Source organism: Cinclus cinclus, chromosome 3 (assembly GCF_963662255.1).
Source record: "Cinclus cinclus chromosome 3, bCinCin1.1, whole genome shotgun sequence".
In the NCBI taxonomy this organism is placed as follows: Eukaryota; Metazoa; Chordata; class Aves; order Passeriformes; family Cinclidae; genus Cinclus; species Cinclus cinclus.
In genome coordinates this window covers 2004355-2025929 of record NC_085048.1, presented here as the reverse complement: position 1 = coordinate 2025929, position 21575 = coordinate 2004355, and the positions used below count along the sequence as shown (strand labels likewise).

The 21575-nt window shown below is 42.9% G+C and overlaps 1 protein-coding gene across 3 annotated transcripts in view; it reads left to right on the top strand.

Annotated features, from left to right (window-relative positions):
* Positions 1 to 21575, top strand: part of INTS9 (integrator complex subunit 9) — a 60645-nt gene that overhangs the window by 23018 nt on the left and 16052 nt on the right. For all 3 annotated transcript variants that reach the window (XM_062489598.1, XM_062489599.1, XM_062489597.1), the window contains 4 exons: positions 2436 to 2547; positions 7778 to 7958; positions 10156 to 10216; positions 16985 to 17156. In XM_062489598.1, the coding sequence (XP_062345582.1) occupies positions 2436 to 2547; positions 7778 to 7958; positions 10156 to 10216; positions 16985 to 17156 (526 nt within the window). The remainder of the gene's footprint in view (positions 1 to 2435; positions 2548 to 7777; positions 7959 to 10155; positions 10217 to 16984; positions 17157 to 21575) is intronic.

Here is a 21575-nt window from a genome sequence, read left to right as displayed (position 1 = left end):
AGGAGGAAAAGATAACTAAAATTCTTTGTTCTTGGTGATTTGATGTTCACTTAAAACTGTGGAATTGTCTTTCACTCTAAAAAGGAAATTTTCAACAGAGTTAAACAAAAAAGCATTAGTGACTTTTTAAAAAAAAATCCATATTTGACTGAAGAATCTTCACAGACAGTTCACAGACTGCTTTATATCACTTCTGAAGCATCCTTCCTTAGGAGGAATGATAGCTCAGTGGCTGCCAAGTTTTCCACCCTGCTCTGCTAAGGGCAAAGTCTTTATAGTGCTGTAGATGTAATTTCCAGTAAATTAATTCTCTCTAGATCCATAAATTCTTAGTGCAAAGAAAGGCTTGAAGTTTGCAGTGCCGTGCGCTTCAGAAGTTGTCAAAATAGTTAAAAGCATTATTGCAGGAGGTATTTAAAAATAATTTAGAAGATGTGTCAGGTTTTTGATCAATAAGTGATTTCCCCCAAGGTGGGTATCTGCTGGAGAGCTTTGCTTCTGAGCATCCCTCACTTAAAAGCTTGTTCTCAGTTGAGAAACTACAGTAGAGAAATGATCCTTAATAGTAGGGCCATCCTTAGGTGCACAGAATGTATCAGAGCCTCTAAATCCCTGTTTCTCATCAGCCTCATTCCATCCTGGGCTCTCCCCTCCTAGAGAAGGAACAGCAGTATTTGACAATGTGTGAATGGAATGTTTCTGTGAGGAGAAACTTTGCCCTGCACAAAGTAATTTGGTCACTGAGAATGTTTTCTCCTCACTGACATGAAACGTGATTTAGTCTATCAGGTCAGACTGGCCAGGCTTCATTACTTTCCAGAGGTGAATATTTCTCTGGAAGCTTCTGGTAAAATTTCTGTTTTTAAGGAAATTAAGTCCCAGTGGCAGAGAATGGTTTGAGTGAACTGCTCATGGGCACATCTTTAGAAGGAGTAGTTTAACAGATAGTTAAAATCACATTCAGTTTGTGCTTTCCTTGTTATTTACCACATCACAGTTGTTACCCCATATCATCATTGTCTTGCATTTGCTTCCAGATGCTTTTTGAAGACAATGGATAGTTTTTGTCCTGGGGTTAATCCCTGTGAGCACCAGCACAGGCTGCTACAATCTGGGGTTTCTGTATGTGGATTTTGGGAGCTTCCAACCAGCTTCTCATCATCTCTTTGATGTTTGATAGACAATATTTAGTTATAACAATATCTCGAGTGGCACAGAGTCAGAATTGTGAGCAACAAATCATTTTTCCTCAGGGAGTGAAAAGTTGTCCTGGTTTTCCATAGGATCATGATGAGAAGTTCGTCATGAAATTCCTTTTTTTTTTAGCAGGGTGTGAAAACAGTCACTGCATTTTGTTTTTAAAAAGTACATACTTTGAACATATCCAGAGCTGCTTTTCCAGTGAACTGGGATTTAGGCCTGGCACCATTGACTGTTCCCTGTTCTTATGGCAGATGGTTTCCATTGAAATTTTGCCTCCCCCCTCTCCTGAGGCTGGAATTGACAGTGTTGCCACTGAAGTGGAGAACAGGAGTTGACAGCAGAGGTTCAGACATATTACTAAAAGCCTTTTAAGACATATTCTTTACATTAACCCACAAAAATCAATGCAGGCCCTCTCAGTGCAGTGGCATCTGAAACTTATGTGGATGTAATATGCCATAATCATTATGTACATTATCACAGGCAGATTCCATATTATTTTTTATTGCATTATTGGCATTTCATTTTCATGGACACGCTGGAGAGAGTCAAAGATTGTGCTAAATCTCACGTGTCAGGTCTGATCCTACAAGGGGGTGCACATATCAACTCCTGCCAGAGTTGATATGAAATTCCCCTGCATGTTTAACAGAGCAGGGTCCTTCTCAACTGTTTCAGAATGGCTCTGGAGAGCTGTGAGCAGGGGAATTAACCTCACAGTGGTCTTGGAGGTTCAGCAGAGGAAATCTCTTCATCTGTCTCTTCTGGCAGAAATCTTTCCTGGTTGGTGAGACTGCAGAATGTTGTTTATTGAGAGTAAATACCCATAAAGTACCACACAGCTGCCAGCAGTTGCCCACTTTTGCTTAATCAGTAGCTGTGGGAAGGGCATCCCAACACAAAGTGAAGCTCAAGGTTACCTTTTCACCATCTGCACAGAGAGAATTGGATTTTACCTTATCAAGATTGGATCACGCTACATTTTCAGTATCAAGAATATGTATTTAGTGTCACACTCATGTCTAATTTCTGAATATCTATTTTCTGTTTGCTAATGCAGAGAAATGGGTTTGCATTTTCATTCTGCTTCAATAAAATACCAGTTATAAAACAAGTTAGGTTCCCACAGATGGAGGAGTGTGAAGTGTAAAATGTTTGGTGACTGTATCTATTATGTCCTGCCTGGAGATACTCTCCCATTCCTGATTTTATTTCCCTGTGCTCTGTTCCAGCCCATGGACCAGGCTTCTCTTAAAAACAGCGACGTTCTCATCCTGACAGGGCTGACCCAGATCCCTACTGCCAACCCTGATGGAATGGTGGGAGAGTTCTGCAGCAACCTGGGTAGGTCACTGAGAGAAATCTCCTGCCTGTTTTATCATCTTATTCATGGCTTTGGGTGGGAAATAATTCTGAGATTCCTGGAATTGAATAAGTTGTCCAGCTATAGCTCCTGGCATAAAACTACCTGTTTAGATTTTACGATGTGCTCCTGATGTCATTAATGCAGTAAGTGCTTGGAGAGACACAGGTTGTACCTAAAATGTTTTGGAATGGAACAGGTATAATGAGATTTAATCATCTGCTGCTCCTGGTTTGCTAAGTATGTCACTTGGCTGCCAACAGGCTACGTGGATATTGTTCCCAGCTGAAATATTACTATTTCCTTCCTGTGTATCAGCCAGAGTAAAATCTTTACATGCTTTTTTATGACTTTCAGTTTTGAAAACAAGCACATCTGCTTCCCTTCTTACACCTGACTTTTAAATATATCAAAAGCAAACAGCACAATCTGTTTTAAAAAAAAAAGTCAAGATATATTTATAGACCCCCAGAAATATAAAACCTAATCAGATGCTTTCACAGCTGGAAAAGCTGATAATTGCAAAGCTGTGATATCAGTGTGAATGGCAGCATTTTCCAGCCTGTTTGGAATGTCACATCTAGTGCTGTTCTCCTTTTCTCCCCTTGCCCCTGCTCAGTTCCTCTGTGCTCTCCTCCTTCTTTCATCAAACCACTTTTCCATGTCTGTCCTGCTCTGTGTTGTCTGTTCTTTTACCAGGATCTTCCCTTTATTTTAAATTCCCTACATTTTACAAATAGAATTTAAAAGCTCGTGATAGGAGGATCCTTAAAAAAAATACCAAAGACATGACAAGACTAAATCAGACTAAGTTCCTGATCCAGTGGAATGGGACCCTGCCCATGGCAGGGGGTTGGACCTAGATGATCCCTAAGGTCCCTTCCAACTCAACCCACTCAGTGATTCTAGATATCTGTTAATAGAGCACATTTTGGCATTTTATAAGAATGATAATCGTGGGTTTTACTAAAGATCCTCTCTGCCAGCATCCAAGAAGAATAGGGTGAAATTCTGTGATACTTTTCTCTGATGATCTTTAAGTATTTTTATTTCAGGAATTTCCTGAATTAGATGTGACTGTGTAATTAATGATGTCCTGTAGTTTTGTTCAACCTCCCCTTGAAGCTGTGTTAACACCTGTGACTTCCTTTCCTAAATGTGTGTTTTTACATGTGTGTGTATCTCATCTGCATTTTCATTGGTTTTAAACACTGAGTTTTATTCCCCTGCCACAGCTCTGGTGATCTGGTTTTGGTAAATCCAGATGAGCTGCCCTTCTCTGTCCCTCCTGGACCTCCATGGGGGTGGGTCACTGTCCCCCTGACAGACAGTGGCACAGTCCCCTCCTATCATGATGAGTAAACAAGAGTGAGACTGTTAATTAAAATGCATTTACAAATTAAACTCTCAGAGCTGTAGTTGGGCCAAAGCAGAATCCAAAAGTTGACTGTGTATAAACAACCATGTTACATGTGTCAGTGCAGGTGGCTGTTTGTCTGCACAACTTGTTCTGGTTTACAGAAACATTCTGAACTATTTTCAGGGGTTTGCAGGTCCTCGAGCCAGTTTGTTGAATGAGACAAACTCAGAGAAATGAGAAAAAAAAAATAATTAAAGACCAAAGGAAGATACATGCTTAAAATAATGCCATTGTAAGAATCTGGAATTTGAGTGGTACTTGCCAAAAACCAGCAAAATGAAGAAATTAAATAATTCTACATTAATGCAGTTTAGAGCTGTCTTTTACATGACACCAGCTATATTTATCTACCCAACCTCAGGAAAACAGAGAATCAGTTTTCTTTCAAATATGTAAAAATGTCCAAAAGCAATGGGTTTCTGGGAAAAGCAATTGAGGAGGCAGGCTGAGCACAGTAGCTTTCATGTGTGTTTTCTCACTTCCAAAATGTGCAATGGAGTGCACAAGCAGCTCAGAATACTCAAGGTAAAAACTCCAAAGCAGACCAAAATTCACCAAAAGTGTGTATGAGGAGGTAGCAGCATGCTTGTGAAGAGGGGGCGGGGGGGAGTGAAGCACAGAAATGGAAGTGTGAAAATTCCACCTCGATCTCTGTTTTCATCCCAGCATGTGGAGCTGCAGCCCTAATTCCCAGGATTCCCAAGGCACACACAGTTTCATCCCCACACTGTGTCCCACCTCCAGCTTCCTCTGAGTTTACCCCAAACCTCTTTTTTCCCTGCTCAGCACTGCAGCACCAGCACTCTGCAGCTCAGGGAGAGCAGTTTTATTTCCACATTGCCTTGGGCACCAGCAGCAAAGCTGCCAGTCTGTCTGTGGGGACAGTTGGTGATATTTTGTGTGAGTGTGAGGCTGTGTGTGTTAATAGAGAGCAGAAAAGAGCACAGTTTGCTTTTTAGGTGCCAACTCGACCTTGTGGTGGCAGCTGCTGGGAAAGCAAGGATCTCTTTGTGAGTTGTAAATTGAACAACTTGTTATGGAGCTGCTGAAGGAGACTAAATTTGAAATGCCAAGATTATTATACAATTTTTATCAGGAGAGAGCATCCATCAGTCACCAAGATAAATTGGGCTTTAAACAACTTTCAGATAGATGTGTCCTCTTACTGACAACTCTGAAAAGCTGCTGTAGTGCTGCAGAGAGCCAGACTGGACCTGCTGCTTGTGTGAAAAGCAGTGTTCTTGGAAAGGTTTTCACCCCTGTTTTGCAGAAGCTGGGAGGTGATTCTTACCCCTTTGTGGATCCCTGGCCTGGTGGGCACCTGGCTGGAATCATTCTCCACTCCCTGGATTGTGATTTTATATCCATCATTGCTCACCAGCTCTTTGGTTCAGATGAGGACACAGACTCGGGCTGAGATCTCCTCCAAGACTTTACCCTCCATTATTTCCTCTGTGGCCCCAGGAATCTTGAACTTGTTCTTGTTTTCAGCAGGAAAGGCTTGAGGTTTCCAGGGAGCCAGTGGCTGTGGGGAAGGGAGAGTTGGGAATTCAGGCTCTGTTGGGCTTGGCACAGCCAGGTTTTGGTAGTGTGGGGCTACAGGGGTGATTTCTGGTGTTTCCAGAAGTTTTCCCCCATCCCAGCTGGCTCCAGGATGGACCCCCTGCTGGCCAAGGCCAAGCCCATCAGAGATGGAGCACTTCTGAGATAACAGAGTGAAGAGAGGGAAAGAAGTGACTGTGCAGGAGTAATTGCAGCCAGGGGAGAGGAGGGTGAGGATAAATGAGGAGCAGCTCTGCAAACCCCCAGGACAGTGAGGAAGAAGAAGGCAGGAGCTGCTCCAGGAACCAAAGCTGAGATTCCCAGCCCAGGGAGAGGCAGCTGTGCCCCTGCAGCCCATGGGGACCAAGGGAGGTGCAGAAATCCACCTGGAGACCCCACATTGGAGCAGGGGGATGGATGCCTGAAGGAGGTTGTGAAGCATGGGAAGCACATGTTGGAGCAGGATCCTGGCTGGGTCTGTACCCTCTCTGGAGGGAGGTGTAATAAATTTAACTAATTTCCACAAGTCAAGTCTATTTTGTCCATGATGGTAATTACTCGTTGATCTCTCCCTGGTTTTAACTCTCCCCACAAGCTTTTTGTTACATTTTCTCCCCTGCCCAACTGAGTGATAGAGCAGCTTTGGTGAGCACCCAGCCTCCAGCCAGGGTCAAAGCACCACAAAGGAAAAGTAACATTTTTTGTGGCCTGACACATTCTTTAACCTCTGTTCTGCATCTCATCCCTGCCCTGTGCACCATTCCTGCTGCAGTAGGTGCAGGTACTTTCCTTTACCTCTGCAGGATTTTTGGGTTTGTGATTTCTCAGTGTAAATTCAGGTCCTGGAGGAGCCAGAGCCTCAACTTCCACCTCCAGATGGCTTTGAAAATGTTGTTCTTAACCTCCTCATTGCTCTCTTCACATCCTGTTTACAGCTGGGATGGTTTAGATTTGACCGTGTGAGGGGGATAATGTCACACATTGCTGGGATGTTTGGGAACATCTTGAGTTCTGGACAAATCTGAACTATTGCTGTTCATCTCCACAAATATTTGGATGGTATAGTTTGTATATGGCCTGGAGAAGTAAATCCACTACCCTGCAGTTGTATTGTAAGTGATAAACAAGGGGCCTTTGATGAGCAGTTGTTGATAGCACCGTGTCAGAGGCACTGACTGCTGCAAGGAGTAAAATAACCACAAATGCATGTGAAAAATCCTACTAGGCTGTGCATCTCCCTGAACTCCATAAAACTTAAACATTCAGCCAGAAAAATCTTCCTTGAGGAAGATTCTGTCCCATCAGGGGCAAGAAGACCCTTAAAGTGCTAAATCCATACCCCAATCCATACCCAGCAAGAAACTGAAGTCAAAGAAGTGATTTTGCAGGGTATGCAATATTTGTATTTTCAGACTCTTCCACAGCTTTTTGTGGAATACTTGGTGCATGATTTAACTGCTGCTGGACTGCAGTTAACAGCAGTGAATGGTTTTACCCCACGACCACAGGTGAAATTGCTCATTGAGGTGAACAAAGTATTTCTCCTTTCCCAGAAGGTGCAGTATTTTTGTAATTCATTCTGCCAGAAGAACACCATGTTTGCTCTGTTTGCTTTTGCTGTTGTGCTCAGATCTGTCTCAATTACAGAGTAAACCTATATTTCCTTTTTCTTCTGCTCAATTTTATCTAGTCCCATGCTGGCTGCAAGTTTTAAATTTTTCTTGTTATACAGAAAGGACAGAAATATTTAGAATTTTTTAAAAGGACAAACATTCCATCACCCATTTCTGGCTCTGGGGGCTGTTTGAAATAACCACACCTTGAGCTTTTCATCTGAAATCCAAGCACTGAACAGCTTACTTATGTGCAGTGCTTTTGGCTGAGACCTGGGAGCTGTTGTCCTTCCCCTCTGTAGGCAGCTGAGAGATGGATTTATTTTGGGTTTATTTTGATGGTGAGATGGTTTGTGTGACTCCTTTATCCTCCTGTGCCAGTGCATGGCTGCCCTCTCCTGTCAGGAGTTTTCCATGTGCTCAGGCTGTCATGTGCCCCCAGCTAAAGGAGCAGAATCGCTCCACTGAGCCTGGAGAAGGCAGGAAATAAACATATTTAATGATCAGAGGTTTTCTTTCCAAACATAATGTCTTGTGTTAATTCATGCGAAAGCTGCTTTTTATGTAATACTTGGATGAAAGGAATTTATTAAAAGTTGAAGTACGAATTGATTTCTCTCACTGTCTCTCCCTTAGCGATGACTGTCCGGAATGGAGGCAATGTCCTGGTTCCCTGTTACCCCTCAGGAGTGATCTACGACCTGCTGGAGTGCCTCTATCAGTACATTGACTCTGCAGGACTCTCCAATGTCCCCTTTTATTTCATCTCACCTGTTGCCAACAGTTCCCTGGAGTTCTCCCAGATCTTTGCCGAGTGGTAGGTGTGCCAGAGCAACCCCAAGTGCACCCTCAGCTGTGGGAGGAGGCAGGTGCAGGTTATCTCTACCTGACAGATTCTAAAATACACCTGGTTAGGATTGTGAACACATTCCTGGAGTCACCAGGGTGTGTGTGTGTGTGTGTGTGTGTGTGTGTAAGAATATATTCTGTAATTAGGGAAGGATCATTTCCTATAGAATGTGCAGACTCAATCTCTGCTTTTTTGGTGCTTACCATAATGAGTAAATTATGTTCCTGACTTGAGTGAGTTTTAGCTGTGCCTGTCTGCAAGTCTTACCCCCCAGACTGTACCATGATGTCCCTGGCTAAGCAAAATAAGAGTTTCCAGGCTTAATTTTGCTGAGCCATGGCAAGAAAAGGCCAAGAGTGTCCTGGGCTGAGCAGATCAGAGCTGAGCCAGCAGGTCAGGAGAGGAGATCCTGCTCTGCTCAGCACTGCTGAGGCTACATGGACGTGGTTCTGGTCTCCCCAGTAGGATGTGGGATTTCTGGAATGAGGGCCATGGAGATGAGGGGAGGCTGAGAGAGCTGGGGTTCTCCAGCCTGGAGAGCAGAAGGCTCAGAGGGATCTTATCATTGTGTAGAAGCACCTGATAGGAAGTAATGAAGGATAAGGGCTCAGTCTCTTTGGCAGGGCCCACTGGCAGAACAAATTAAAACACGTGAAATTCCATCAGGGTAGGGATTTAAACTGCCAAAGGGCCGGGTTGGGTAGGATATTGGGATGAAATTCTTCCATGTGAGGATGCTGAGGCCCTAGCAGAGGTTGCCCAGAGAAGCTGTGTCTGCTCCATCCCCGGGAAGTGTCCAAGGCCAGGCTGGACAGGGCTTGAAGCAACCTGAGATGGTGGAAGGTGTCCCTGCCCACGGCAGGTGATTGGAACTGGATGATCTTTCAGATCCCTTCCAGCCCATCCCATTCCATGATTCTGTGAAACACTGCAGCCTCTGTGCAGAGAGGTTATGTAGACTTTGCTATGGGGATGTCAAAATCCAACTGGACCCAGTCCTGGATGATCTGCTCTGCTGAGAGTGCTTGAGCAGGGCTTGAACTTGGTGATCTCAAGGAGGTCCCTCCAAACCTCAACCATTCTGTGATTCTGAGCCCTAGAAAGGAGAACCCAACCAATTGAAACTCTTCCCAAATTCTTACCAATGGAGGCATGCTGTAGAAAATTAAATACAATAAGGTAGCTCTTCTTCCTCTCCAGATTTTGGAGTTCAGAAAAGCAAAGACAGGTCCTGGAAATCTTACGGGAATTGATTCCTCAGGAGAATTGTAAAGAGGATTGAAATCTGCTGGATTTACATGGAAATGGAGGCAAGGGTTGAACAAAACAGAGGTTTGGGGTCAGAACTGTGGTTGATATTCAGGGATTCCAGCCTTTAAGTCTACCCTTTACTCAGCTAAAGGAAATGCCTTGCTTAGTATCCCTTAGGCTTTTAAAAAATTAGTTTGACCCAGGCTCATTTCTGTTAAATAAAGCATTAAGGATGAGCCAGGCAGTGTTTCCCAGAAAAGCCACCAGGACAGTGTCACTGCAGATCATTGTAACGTCACCCAGACCTCTGACAAACAACTTTTTTTAGCTGCTGTAATAGGATGAATCAGGAGTCTGGGTAGAGCTCATCAGCAGCTCTCAATGTCTGTTTTAAAGAGAAGTGATTGATGGAAAATGTCAGGTCACAGTGAGCTTTGGGCTGTGGGGAGAGGCAGTTTACCAACATTGAACTGCAATAATAAAATGCACAGGGGAATTGGATTAGAATGAGCAAAAGGACCAAGTCACTGCTGAGAAGTGGGATGAGGCAAGTGGGATTTTTCTGTTGACAGATGATTTGGCTTTGCAAAAGCTGCTGAGATCTGGATGAGGAACCATTGTGGATGCTGAGTTACAGATCTGTTTTGAGCAGCAGAGGAGCTCTGTTCCAGTGTGTACAGAATTACCTTCAGCTGCTTTGCACCTTTCTCTGTGTGATCCTGCTGTGACTGAGGTGTTGTGTCCTGTAGGTGTGAGTCCTCCCACCAGAGACTCTGGCAGCAGCAGGAACCAACTGGTGATTTTGTACCTCACATCCAAACCAGTTTTCTCCAAAATTGTAACAGTAGATGGCAGCAGATGCTGCAGGATGTGCTGCACCTCTAACTCTGGCTGATTTCCTTTTCTTTTAAAGGTTGTGTCATAACAAACAAACAAAGGTGTATCTTCCAGAACCTCCTTTTCCCCACGCTGAGGTGAGTTCACCATGGTCTCGTTCACTTTCTGGATCACAGTCCACACAGTATAGCTGTCATTTTTCTGATGAACCCTTCTACTGCTATTTACATTTTGTTTAATTTTTTTATAAAAGTGTTTTTTTTTTCCCTTTGCTTTTTGTGATGAATTTGGGAGCATGGGGGATGAATGAGTGATGATGTTCCTTAAACTCCAATATTACCCTGTTTATTCCAGCCCATCACTTTCACAGGCTGGCCTGGTTCACTCCTTCCCCCACAGAAGGAGATCTGGTGTGGGATATTTGTTCTTATCAACTGCAACCACCAGCATTCCCTTTGTCCAAGCAGTTTATTTCCAAGTCTGTGAAACTAAGAGCTTGTTATCAGAGACAGCTTAGTCATGCCAGCTCCTTCCTCCTCACTGAAGCAGGCACCATGTCTGCTGCAGGAGAAATGGTTATCTTGAAAGAGAGATTTTTATATCAAAATTTAAGTTCACAGCACTGAGTGCTGTCCGTGGCAGTTTTAAATGAAATTACTTGAGCATTGTAATGAAGCAAGGAGGAATGAGGCTTCTAAATTTGGAGGATTTCCCTACAACAAAATAATAATTTGAGGGGAAGCTTTAGCCAAGTAGACATTAAGTATAACTGATGCCTTCAGAGTTACATACTGGGACAGTAAATTCTCCCCTGGGTAGTTTCCCCACTGAAGCAGACAAGAGGCAGGCTGGGAAAGGAAGGAACAGGACTGAGAATTTAACTAAATCCTTCTCCTCAGTGAGCCACTGAGCCACTTGGGACATGCAGAAACCTGGCTCTTCTAGCTGCTGTGGTCCAGACTGTTTGATGAGATGTGCAGAGGGGCCATAGCAGGTTTAAGAGCCCAGAAGTTCAATGTTTTTACAGACACTGGGTGCTTTTTTTTTTCCTCTGAGATATCTCATCCAGGGACTTGTTCTAGAAATTGCTATTGCCCATAATATGTATCATCTGTAGGTGCTTCAAAGGCGTTGTTGGAAGTAGGATCTGACCAGGAGCCCTCACTCTTTCCAGATGCTTGAATGTGTTTTGAGCAGGATGTGCAGTGAATTATGTATAATCTGTTACCAAGAATAATGTGGACTGCAGGGCAAGCCACCTGTTCACCATTTATTTTATAACCAAAAAATTGATTCCCACTGATAAATCAATTCCAAATTCTCTCATTACAAGGCTCTGCAGCCTTGCTGCTGGCTGTGCTTTCTGTCTTGCCCTCCATCCCTGCTTTCTGGGGTGTCCTTGTTGATCCACAGTGTCATTGGATTCACTGACAGCCCATATTCTGATATACAATATCTACTGGAACTGGCAGATTTAAGTGAAAACCCATCCAAAAATGAGAAGCCAAACATGCAGCTGTCAAAGACTGGATTAATTAACCCATCTTATAGGATGGGTCTTTGTGTTATAGAGCGATAACTCTGTCCTCTAATTCCTGGGACATTTTATATTTTCTGGGGGCCTGTTGATTGTGAGATTTTGCCAAATTATTGGAACAGCTTTGCAAGAGCTGCTCTGTGCTCCATGTGTAGATCAGGGTAATTGTGCAGGAAAGGCCTCCCAGCAGTGGATCCCAGCTCAGTTTCCCTGCACAGAGGGAGGAATGTGCCTGGTCCAGGTGCAGGATGGAACATCTCACGGCATGTCCCTGCCAGCACCCCAGTGCTCAGCACATGCCTTGGGTCCCTTGTTAAATCTCCAAAATCTCACACCTCTGACACTGTATTTCATGCACACAGTGTGAAACATCCATAAAACCTCTTCCCAGCACAATCCTAGGCTTCCACAATCCCAATCCCCCCAGACAGGAGCTTTGCTTACTGGCACTTCAGGGGATTTTTAATGAGTATCAGAAGCAGACAGTGAATGATGGTTTCTATCGGAGAGGTTGTTAGTGGAGAATTGCTTGGCTTTTTTCAAAGTAATGCTAGGCTTGTGCAATGTAACCTGTGCTGAAATTGCCCATCATGAAAAGATGTGCTTAACTGCTCAGTTGTTGGAGGAAAATAGGGAATTACTCAGACATGCCTTTTACTTCTAAGGAATCATTAATAACATGCCTGGCATGATACATCAGAGAGGGACAGGCCAGGAAATAAGCTTCTAATTATCCACAGAACAAGCCCAGCCCAGCATGCTGCTGGTCCTGAAATTTGATGTTCCTGTTAGTTGTATAAACAGCAAGATTTAAAAACAAAGAAGGCAAAAAATCCCCCAAATCATTGATGTTGTCCCTTGTAGCAATGAGTTCCAGCAGTTCCTGATGTGTAGTAGAACAGAGTAATTCCTTCCTTTAATCAGCTGTGATTGTATTTGGCATTTCACTTAACTCTGCGTTTATTATTGTCACAAGAAGGTAAATAAAAACATCTTCATTTTCTCTACAATTACTATTTTTATTTCTCCTCACTCTCTGCACTCAGTTGTTTGAAGCTTTTGCATTCTCTCCGCATGGAAATTTTCATTTTACGATTTATGTTGCATGTTTTGAACTCATTCCTTGTTCTGCTCTGCTGAATAAAACCAGACACATGTTCAGCTCTACAGAGAACCTGAAACATTTCTCCCTCCTTGTTTAATTCCACTTTAATGGAGCAGTGGATGTTCATCTTATCTCCTCCTATGCAGTCCTGGTACAGTTCTTGTGGTGGCAGTTTGCTTCCTAACATCCAGTGTGAGTGAACAGGGAATACTTTCCCTCTGGTAGGAGCAAGGGATGTAGGCTGAAGTAGGGACAGCGTTGAACATCAGTTTCTGCTAAAGTTAATAAAAATGGAGTATACAGGCTCTTGTTGAAGTCTCTCCTGCAGCCTTTTAGTGGTGCACTAACTAAAAGAGCTTCTTTTTAATGGCATTTCTGAGGGAAGAGTTGCTCTGACTGCAAAGCCAAAAACTGGAGATCCCAAATATTTGTCAACGCAAGCTGGCAAGGCAGGGGGTGGCTTTCACTTCCAAGCCCCTGTAGCCATTATAGCCAAGGATCAACTGTCTAAATAGGCTCAGATTGAAGCTCCACAATGCCTTGGTGAAATTCTATGGAGCATAAACCAATAATTTGTTTAGCTTGGATTTGTGATTCTGGTATCCCAGAACCCACGTGTGGTGTCTTACCAAATTCCATACAGGAATATTCCATTGCAGCACAGCCCCAGATGAGGACTTAGGGCTCTCCTTGATCATTTTAACGGGATCCTTGGATTGTACACTCTGTCCCATCCCTTTTGTGGAGGTGGAGGCTTTATGTTTATCAAGGAATGGCTCAATTGTTGTGGCTGAATTTGTTCCTCTCTGTTCGATCTTTACATGGACAATTTCAGGCTCAGAGATTAGTGAATCCAGACTCCTCTAAATGTCTGCAGCAATAAAATTTGAGAGGTAATTTGTATTGATCAGTATTTGCCAGTGGAGGGAGGATTTGGATTTACTGTGCTCTTATTAAGGATTTTATTAGCAAGATCTGAGAGAAATGGCTGCAAAACCCCTTTTTTCTGACTCAAAAAAGAGCCAGGGTGGGAGCAATATTGATTTTAAATACCACTATTTGTTTTCTTTATCTTTGATTCCTTCCTGCATTTGCCAGTTCCTGCATAAGACATTTAAATAAATACCTGGAACCAGGTGATTGTGGAGCATTATGGTTTGGTTTATAGAATTGTGTTATAAATATTACCATAAAGGAGTTGAGCTCAGTGATCCCTTCCAACTCTGGATATTCTGCGATAAAATTAGGCCCCTGTTAGTGTTGATCTGATGAAGGGAGTGAGGGAGGTGAAGCAATAAATGTATTTCTCATTCCCTGATAGGAGCCACATCTGTTCCAAATTCTGGATACACGGCACACACACATAAACACACACAGAGTAAATATCAGTGTATTTTGGCTCACTTCAACAAAGGGTACACAAAGGCTCTGGAGATTGATCCTGTTTATAGCAGCAGTTGCTGACCCTGTAAATCAAGTCTACAGCTTTAAAGGGAAGCACAGAACCATTTGGGATTTCACAAAAATGCAGCTCTCACTCTTGATTCAGTACTTTACCAGCCCCTGTCTCTTAAGCTTTCAGTCAATAGTGGTTCTTTCTGTAAAAAGATGCTCTGAATGTTGCTTGTGCTTTTCAGAAACCAGGCCCACTGTGAAAATATTGGCTGGCTCAGTGCCAGGTGTTGGGTTTGGCCCAGGCTGGAGGTCTGACCATTGCACAGCAAAGGTTTACACACATTATCTCATCTGGAGATACAAAAAAACCTGCACGAATCATTACAAACTCGGGCCCCTTCATAAGTTGGGAAAATTTGTTGGACCTGTCAGCTCCATCTATTTTTGATGGGGTGATTAGAAGAGACTTTACTCTAAGAAACTAAAATCCACCAGCTGCTTTCTCACCGGAGTGAGTAGAATGTCTCTAAACTTGTTTTTGTAGCCTTTCACCCCTGCTCTGTCCACCTGTGAGAATCAGGGAATGTGAGATGAGCTCTGAAGCATCACCAGACTTATCAGAAAAGATCTGGCAAGATAAAAAGAAAAGATGAAAAAAAAATCATCACCAACGAGCTCCTGAAAACTGGATTAGAGCTCCTGTGTCTCTTTACAAAGCAATAGGAGGGGATTTGAAGCTTCCATAATGCTTTGAAGAAAATACAGCTTTTATGTTGCTGAGCGGTGAATGTTTGTGGAGGTATGGCAGGGAAATGAGCTGTTCACTGCTTTCCACATCCAGTGCTGCTCTCACATCTTCCCAAAGATCTGAATGCTCCATACAAATAAATACCATTTGATGGAACCTGATAAAAAAGATGCTGGAACAACAGTTTGTGGTTTTCAGGAGTGTCTTAGATCAATGCTGGCTGTAGAAATGTCTTTCCCTGACTTATCTGCCTATCCCTGGAAAAGATTTCCCCTGGAATATCACATATCCCACAATGTTTGAAATAGAAGTCAGCCTCCTCTTCCAGTTTACCCAGTTGAAACTGCTTCTGCAATTTTAGTTTTGAGACTTTTGAGACCTCAAAAAAGCAACAATAACAAAAAAACCCAAACAGAGCAAAAGCTTTTTGAGGCCATTTCCTACAAGTTCATTTAAATGTCAGTATTTTATGGATTCAAATTTGTTTTACCCATTGTCTGCTAAGCTGCAGTTTTTATTACTGAAGCTAAGTTTAGATTCTAAACCCTGCACTCCAGATGTGTTAATCAGAAATCTTTACCAGTATAATTGCAGGAGTATTTTTGAGATTCAGTGCCTATCAACTGCCAGAGCAGTTATTGGGTGTTTTTTTTCCAATTTCCCTCTTGAAGATTAAATAGGAACTAGCTATTACTTGCAGAAAATGTAGTCCAATTTCTACTTCCTCCATGATTCAAAGATCCACATGGAAATGATCCATGTGCATCTACAGAATTGTGTAATAACCTTGCATTGTGAGGTACTTTGTGGTGCACAAGTTGCTGAGAATTCTCAGTTTCTGTTCATTTCCATGCAGGCACCTTAGATCAGCCATGGTAAAAAGTAACACCGGACAAGGAGAAATGGCCTTGAACTGAAGTGGAGGTTTAGATGAGATACCAGGGAGAAAATCTTCACTGGGAGGGTGGGGAGGCCCTGGCACAGATTCCCAGAGAAGCTGTGGCTGCTGCATCCCTGGAATTGTCCAAGGCCAGGTTGGACAGGGCTTGGAGCAACCTGGGCTGGTGGAAGGTGTCCCTGCCCATGGCAGGGGGTGGAACAGGATGAGCTTTCAGGTTCCTTTCCAACCCAAACCATTCCAGGATTCTGTGATTTGTTGAACAGCCCAATCTCCTTTAAAAGCTGGCTGGCAAAGGAATCCCCCTTCCCTCCCTCACACTCTTTATCTCCGTGGTTTTTCTCTCAGCTGTTCAGTCTGTGATTTCATGTGTTAAATTCCTTGCTTTTTAAACTGTATTGACAGTTATTTTCATGCTGGAGATGGAAGCATATACCTGCCAAGGAAAAACTTGCAAAATTTTGCATGAAAGTGCTTCACAGCCTGCTTATTAAATTGCTTTTTAAGTCGCACCTTCTTTTGCAGATTAGAAAACAGTGGCAGGACAAATAAAGCAAAACTCTTCGAGAAGTGCCTTGATAAATAGACTTCTCCATCTTAGTAAAGAAATCTGTTCCACCTGCAGAGCTGATTGCACTGTGTGTGCAAAACATCTTATTGCTCTTAGTTCATGTTTATTGCTGGTTTCAGAGATAGTTAAGGAAGGGAAAGTCAGTCTGTTCTTTTTCAGCAGGTTTGACTTTGTGTGAACCCTTCAGACTGGGGAAGCTCAGCAGCATTCTGCTGAAGGCAAGAGTGCCTGGTACTGCTGTGATGCAAGAAAAGCAGGTTAAACATGAGCCCAGAGCTCTTTGCAGACATGGCAAATAGGAAAAAGGAGCTTATTGTGAACTTGGCAGCTGAGCATTCTGCTCACTCCAGGGAGCTCAAAGCAGGGAGTGTTTGCAGAGTTTCCTCCCAGCCACCATCCTGCTGGTACCAAAGAAGTGAGAGCAAGGACTTGGAGGTCCCTGGCCCCATGCTTTGACTTTCTTTTCATAACATTTATGACAGTCATGGCTAAATTTGTTGGAAAAATCTGAGGGGCGTACAGGAAGGGACTCTCCAATGAGTTAGAAATAAATTGTAGAACATTTATAATCTTATATAAATAAACACACTCAAGCACAGAGGCATGAAAAGTTGCACTGTCTGGATTTTTGTGGTTTTTTTTTTTTCCCAGCTCATTCAGACAAACAAATTGAAACACTATCCCAGCATCCATGGAGACTTCAGCAATGACTTCAAGCAGCCCTGTGTTGTGTTCACTGGGCATCCCTCTCTCAGATTTGGAGATGTGGTGCATTTCATGGAGCTGTGGGGAAAATCCAGTTTGAACACTGTTATATTCACAGGTAAGTAAAATGCTGGTATCATTATCAAATTAACAGTTTATGCACTCCGGGACAGAAGTTTTTGACTTCACTAGGAGCTTATCTAAATTAAGGCCCCAGGACTAGCTGCAGGGACAAATGTAATTATTGTGCCATTTAATTCAGTGTAGCCCCGCAGAGCCAACCTTTGCCTTGCAGAGTCCATTCCTGCCACCTCTGAGCAAAATCTTTGTTATGCACAGCAGTAAAATGCCTACAGGAAATTAATTTTTGAATTAAAAGCAGCTGGCTGCAAGTTAAACTCAGGCAAGACCTAATGGATGCTGGTCAGAAAGGAGAAACAATTCTCCATATTCCACTGGAACCACAAACCTTTCCTCATCCCTTCTCCTGCCTTTTCATCTTTCAGTGTTTCTAAAGAGGTTTCTGTCCTCTCTGCTGTCCCAGAAGTGACACAGGGATCTGAGCTGTTCTGCCTTTGGGCTGAGCTTTGTTCAGATGGTTTTTGGCTGGCAGACACATTTGTAGCTGAAGGTACAGCTCTGGCTCATTCCCCAGTGGAGCTGTTTCCTTTCTCAGTGCTCAACAGGTCTTTTAAGTTCCTCCACTTCTCTCCATCTGCTTCTAGTGCTGACCCTAATTAAAAAGTCCATCAAGGCCTTCCCTGGAGCTGAGGTTCTGTGCAGGTGTATTTGTACTTGATGTGTCACTCAGACAGAGCCCTGCAGTGGGCATTGTCCTGATTTGGGAAGGCAAAGAATAATTTAGGTCCTTACTCCTGATTTTGTGTCTGAAGTGCTCTGGGATAGTGGGAGGTGTGTTCTCTATGACTTAGCCAGGTAAAAAAGGTATGGATTTTTTGACAAAGTAATGTGGGAGGAACATTCCCACAGCAAGGGTGGGGTGGAGTCCCGCTGATAAGTTTATTTTCCTCCAGTTTTTAGTGAATAAGAAAGCTGCTGGAAAGCACAAAACCTGAAGAAAAAAAGGCTGGGAAAGGTTTATTTCTTTCTTCTTTCCTTTTTTAAGTGTAGACTCGAGGCTAGTGACAAGCAAGTCCCTTTGACTCTTTCACAGTATTGGCTCCAAAAAGTGTGACAGTGTCATGATACTGTTAAGCCAGTTTGGGGGTATTTATAGTGTATAATTAACCCTGTTCAATGGGAGGGGAGACACGAGGGGGTTCCTGCAGGGAACTTAAATCCAGACTGTTTTTGTGCTGGGAAATGGTGCAAGGTACCACAGCAATAAAAGTATAACTGCTGCAGTGCCCATCCCTCCTCACCTTCGAGGCAGTTCAGGAGACATGCCCTAATTACAGTAATTGGGTAAAATTGCAATGTGGCTATGCAGTGTCTTGGAAATAGTGAATTCTACTGCAGTCAGGACTTCAATTAAGGCAGAGTTTGCAGAGCTTTTGCTGGAGTGTGTATTCCATGAATCCCCAGGGAGCCAGTGGCATTAATCACGTTGTGAATGTGCTGCCCAGGGTGTCAGGAACTGGCCTTTCATGGCAGGAACTCTTCCTCTGTGTCTTCTGTAAGGAGAGGCAATTGACCTTTCTGTGTGAGATCCTAATCCTTCAGTGAACTGAGGCAGTCTAGCACTTCTGTCAGAGCCTGGCCCTGGCAGGTTGTTAAGGCATCAAAATGTCACTCCTGACAACCTGGGAGTGCTGCAGGTCGTGGTCTTGAAGATTCATTCCCAGTTTGTACTTAGTGAAACTCCAATTGAGAGCTGCTTTAGTTGGGTGACCCTGGAGTGCACAGTGATTCCAGATGCTTGTGGTGGTTTTTTTCCTAAATTCATGTCTTTTGTCTCTGTCTGTGGGCACATTCACTGGGCAGGATGGTCCTACTGCCTTGTGACTATCTAGTCCTAGGCCTATTTCCTTATGGTTGTCTCAGCTGGAACAAAACACAGGGTTTAGTGCTGGTTTTGGCAGTTGGACTTGATGACCTTAGAGATTTGTTTCCAGCCTAAGTGATTCTATGTCTGTAGAAATTCCTAGAATATTAAATTCTCCTCTTCTTAGCACCAGTGAAAATCTGAAGCACTCCACTGATGCTACTGATTTCCATTATTTAATTACTTTTCTGTTTTAAGCTAAAATCTCCTGTGGATCTGAAAGAACCCCAGTCCTTTGGAGCAGTGTGTGAGAGCAGATGATGTTGTAGCTTTTCCTGTGAAAAACTCTTGGTTTCTGGTAATTAGAGCCTTTAAACTCCAGACTATCCTGCATTGTTAATGAACACTGCTTGTTCAGTCCATAAGAACCAGACAGTCCCCACCTTTCCAATCTATAATGTAAAAAGCAATGACAAGAACACAAATTAAAGCAGCCAGCAGTCAGGACCTGGCTGTGAGGGAACTGTGGTGCTGCTCTGCTGGCTGGTGTCACCTGCAGACATCACTGCTGGAGTAGTATTGAGGAGATTATTGATTAAAAATATTGAACACCACTAAGCCACAAAGAAATTCTAGCAGAAGAAACAGTAGAAAGAAGTCTCCTTTAAAAACCAGCTCCCTGGGAGATGTAAAAACTAGCTCATGCATGTCAGTGCTGTACAGTGGAAGGTTTTATAACTCAGTGTCACACAGCAGTAAATCAGGAGTCTTGGGGGAAAAGCTAAAGACCTGTAATTCTGTCAGGAAAAGTCAATATGTGTCCTTGACAAGCACTTGGTGCCTCCAGACAGGTGACTTTGGGATTTTGGGTGGTTTCAAAACAGCAGTTCCTGTGTGTCACATGAGTTCCCTGTGAGCCCAGCTCAAATTCTCTTTTTAACATTGTAGATCTCACACAGAGTCCTGTGTTAGGATCCCTTCACTAGAATTTTTCCCCTTTCCAAGGTTCTCCTGTCCTTACTAGGAGTTCAGAGAGGCTTTGGACTGGATTTTATATGGGATTCCTGGACCAAGACTCCATGTCTGTACATTCTCTGAACCTGCTGATTCAGAAATGCTGAATAGGTGCTGCTTCAAATCTCTGTGTCCTCCACAGCTCCAGATGGGATGGAAAACCTCCCTTCTGGTAACTTTTTAAACTTATTTTTTACAATTTCACAGCACATTTCTAGCAGAGAACCTCTGCCTGACTTAAGTTTTCTGTTTTCCCCTAGTGACTTTTACAATGCCTTGTCATTTAACCCTAACAGATCACTGATCATTCTTCAACTACCAACTTTCTCAGTATTCCTATTTTTACATTTCTATTCATTGCTATTAAACCTAACTGACAGAAAATGCCATTTTTACATTGATATTTATAAGCTTTGTTTCATTCCCAGCACCACATCTGCTTTTAACTATCATGGCTTTTTGCCCAGTGTAATTTTTATTTCATGTTTGTGGATTTATGGCTTCATGTGCACGTCCTTGTACAACGCTCACTTTTTGTTAATATTTCTCACTTTAATGTTCCCAGGCAGCTACTCTGACAATTGCTTTAAACTTGGGGAAATTATCCCTTTGGCAGTTCCAAACATTTGTATCATTGCCTGGTGCCATGTACTGTTCTCTCAGGGTAAATATCCCCACATTGTGCTCAGTGGTGCTTAGCCAGCAGCAGATTTTAAGATTTTTAGATGTTTAGGTGAGCTATTATCTTGTCTTTTTGCTGGATGTCCCAGTGGTGCTGAACTTCCTCTGGTAAGGTTTGAAGGCGATTTTTTTTTCTTTCTGTCTGCATGAGAAATCCAACCAGTGCCGTGCTCTGCTGCATGTCAGAGCATCCTAGATAGCTCTTTAAATCTGGACTGGAGCCTTTGAATTTCAGTTTCCTTTAAGTTCATCCTTTCACAGCCTCAGCAGGTCCCAGAGAATTCCTCTTGCTGTGCTCCAGCCAGGCTTGAACTGCACTTCATTCTGCCTGCTGTCATTTGAGGCCCTGTGGTTCAGGATAATACAGCAGATGAGATTTTCATGTAGCCCTTTCTCTTTTCCCATTCTGTACTTATCAAACTAATACCAGTTCTTTTTTTTTTTTTTTTTTTTCAACATTCCCTTTGTCCCATCTATCCTACAATTATCAGGGAAATAAAGATGGCATAATCTTTTCCATACCATTGGTTGGTGACCCCCCAGAATGAAGAGGTTACCTGTATCCTACACCATGTTACCTGAGATCTACATTTGTCATTCACCAAAAAAATAATCTTTTTTCTGTAGTATTCTCAGTGTTTTAATACTCTCTGTGGGAGTAAAAACCCATTCAGTGCCTGACTTTTCCCTGGCAAACCTCTAATTCAGTTATAAAAGAACCCTTGGTTTCCCACCAATCTAAAACTGGCTTTTAGATTCAAAAGAATAAATAGGTATATATTTATATATCAAGATACCATCTTTATGCTGCATTTTTGTCATAGTGAAAACCAACTTGCCATTTGGCTTACCTTACAAGATTGAAAATGTCTACATTTTGCCTTCCTTTACAGGATC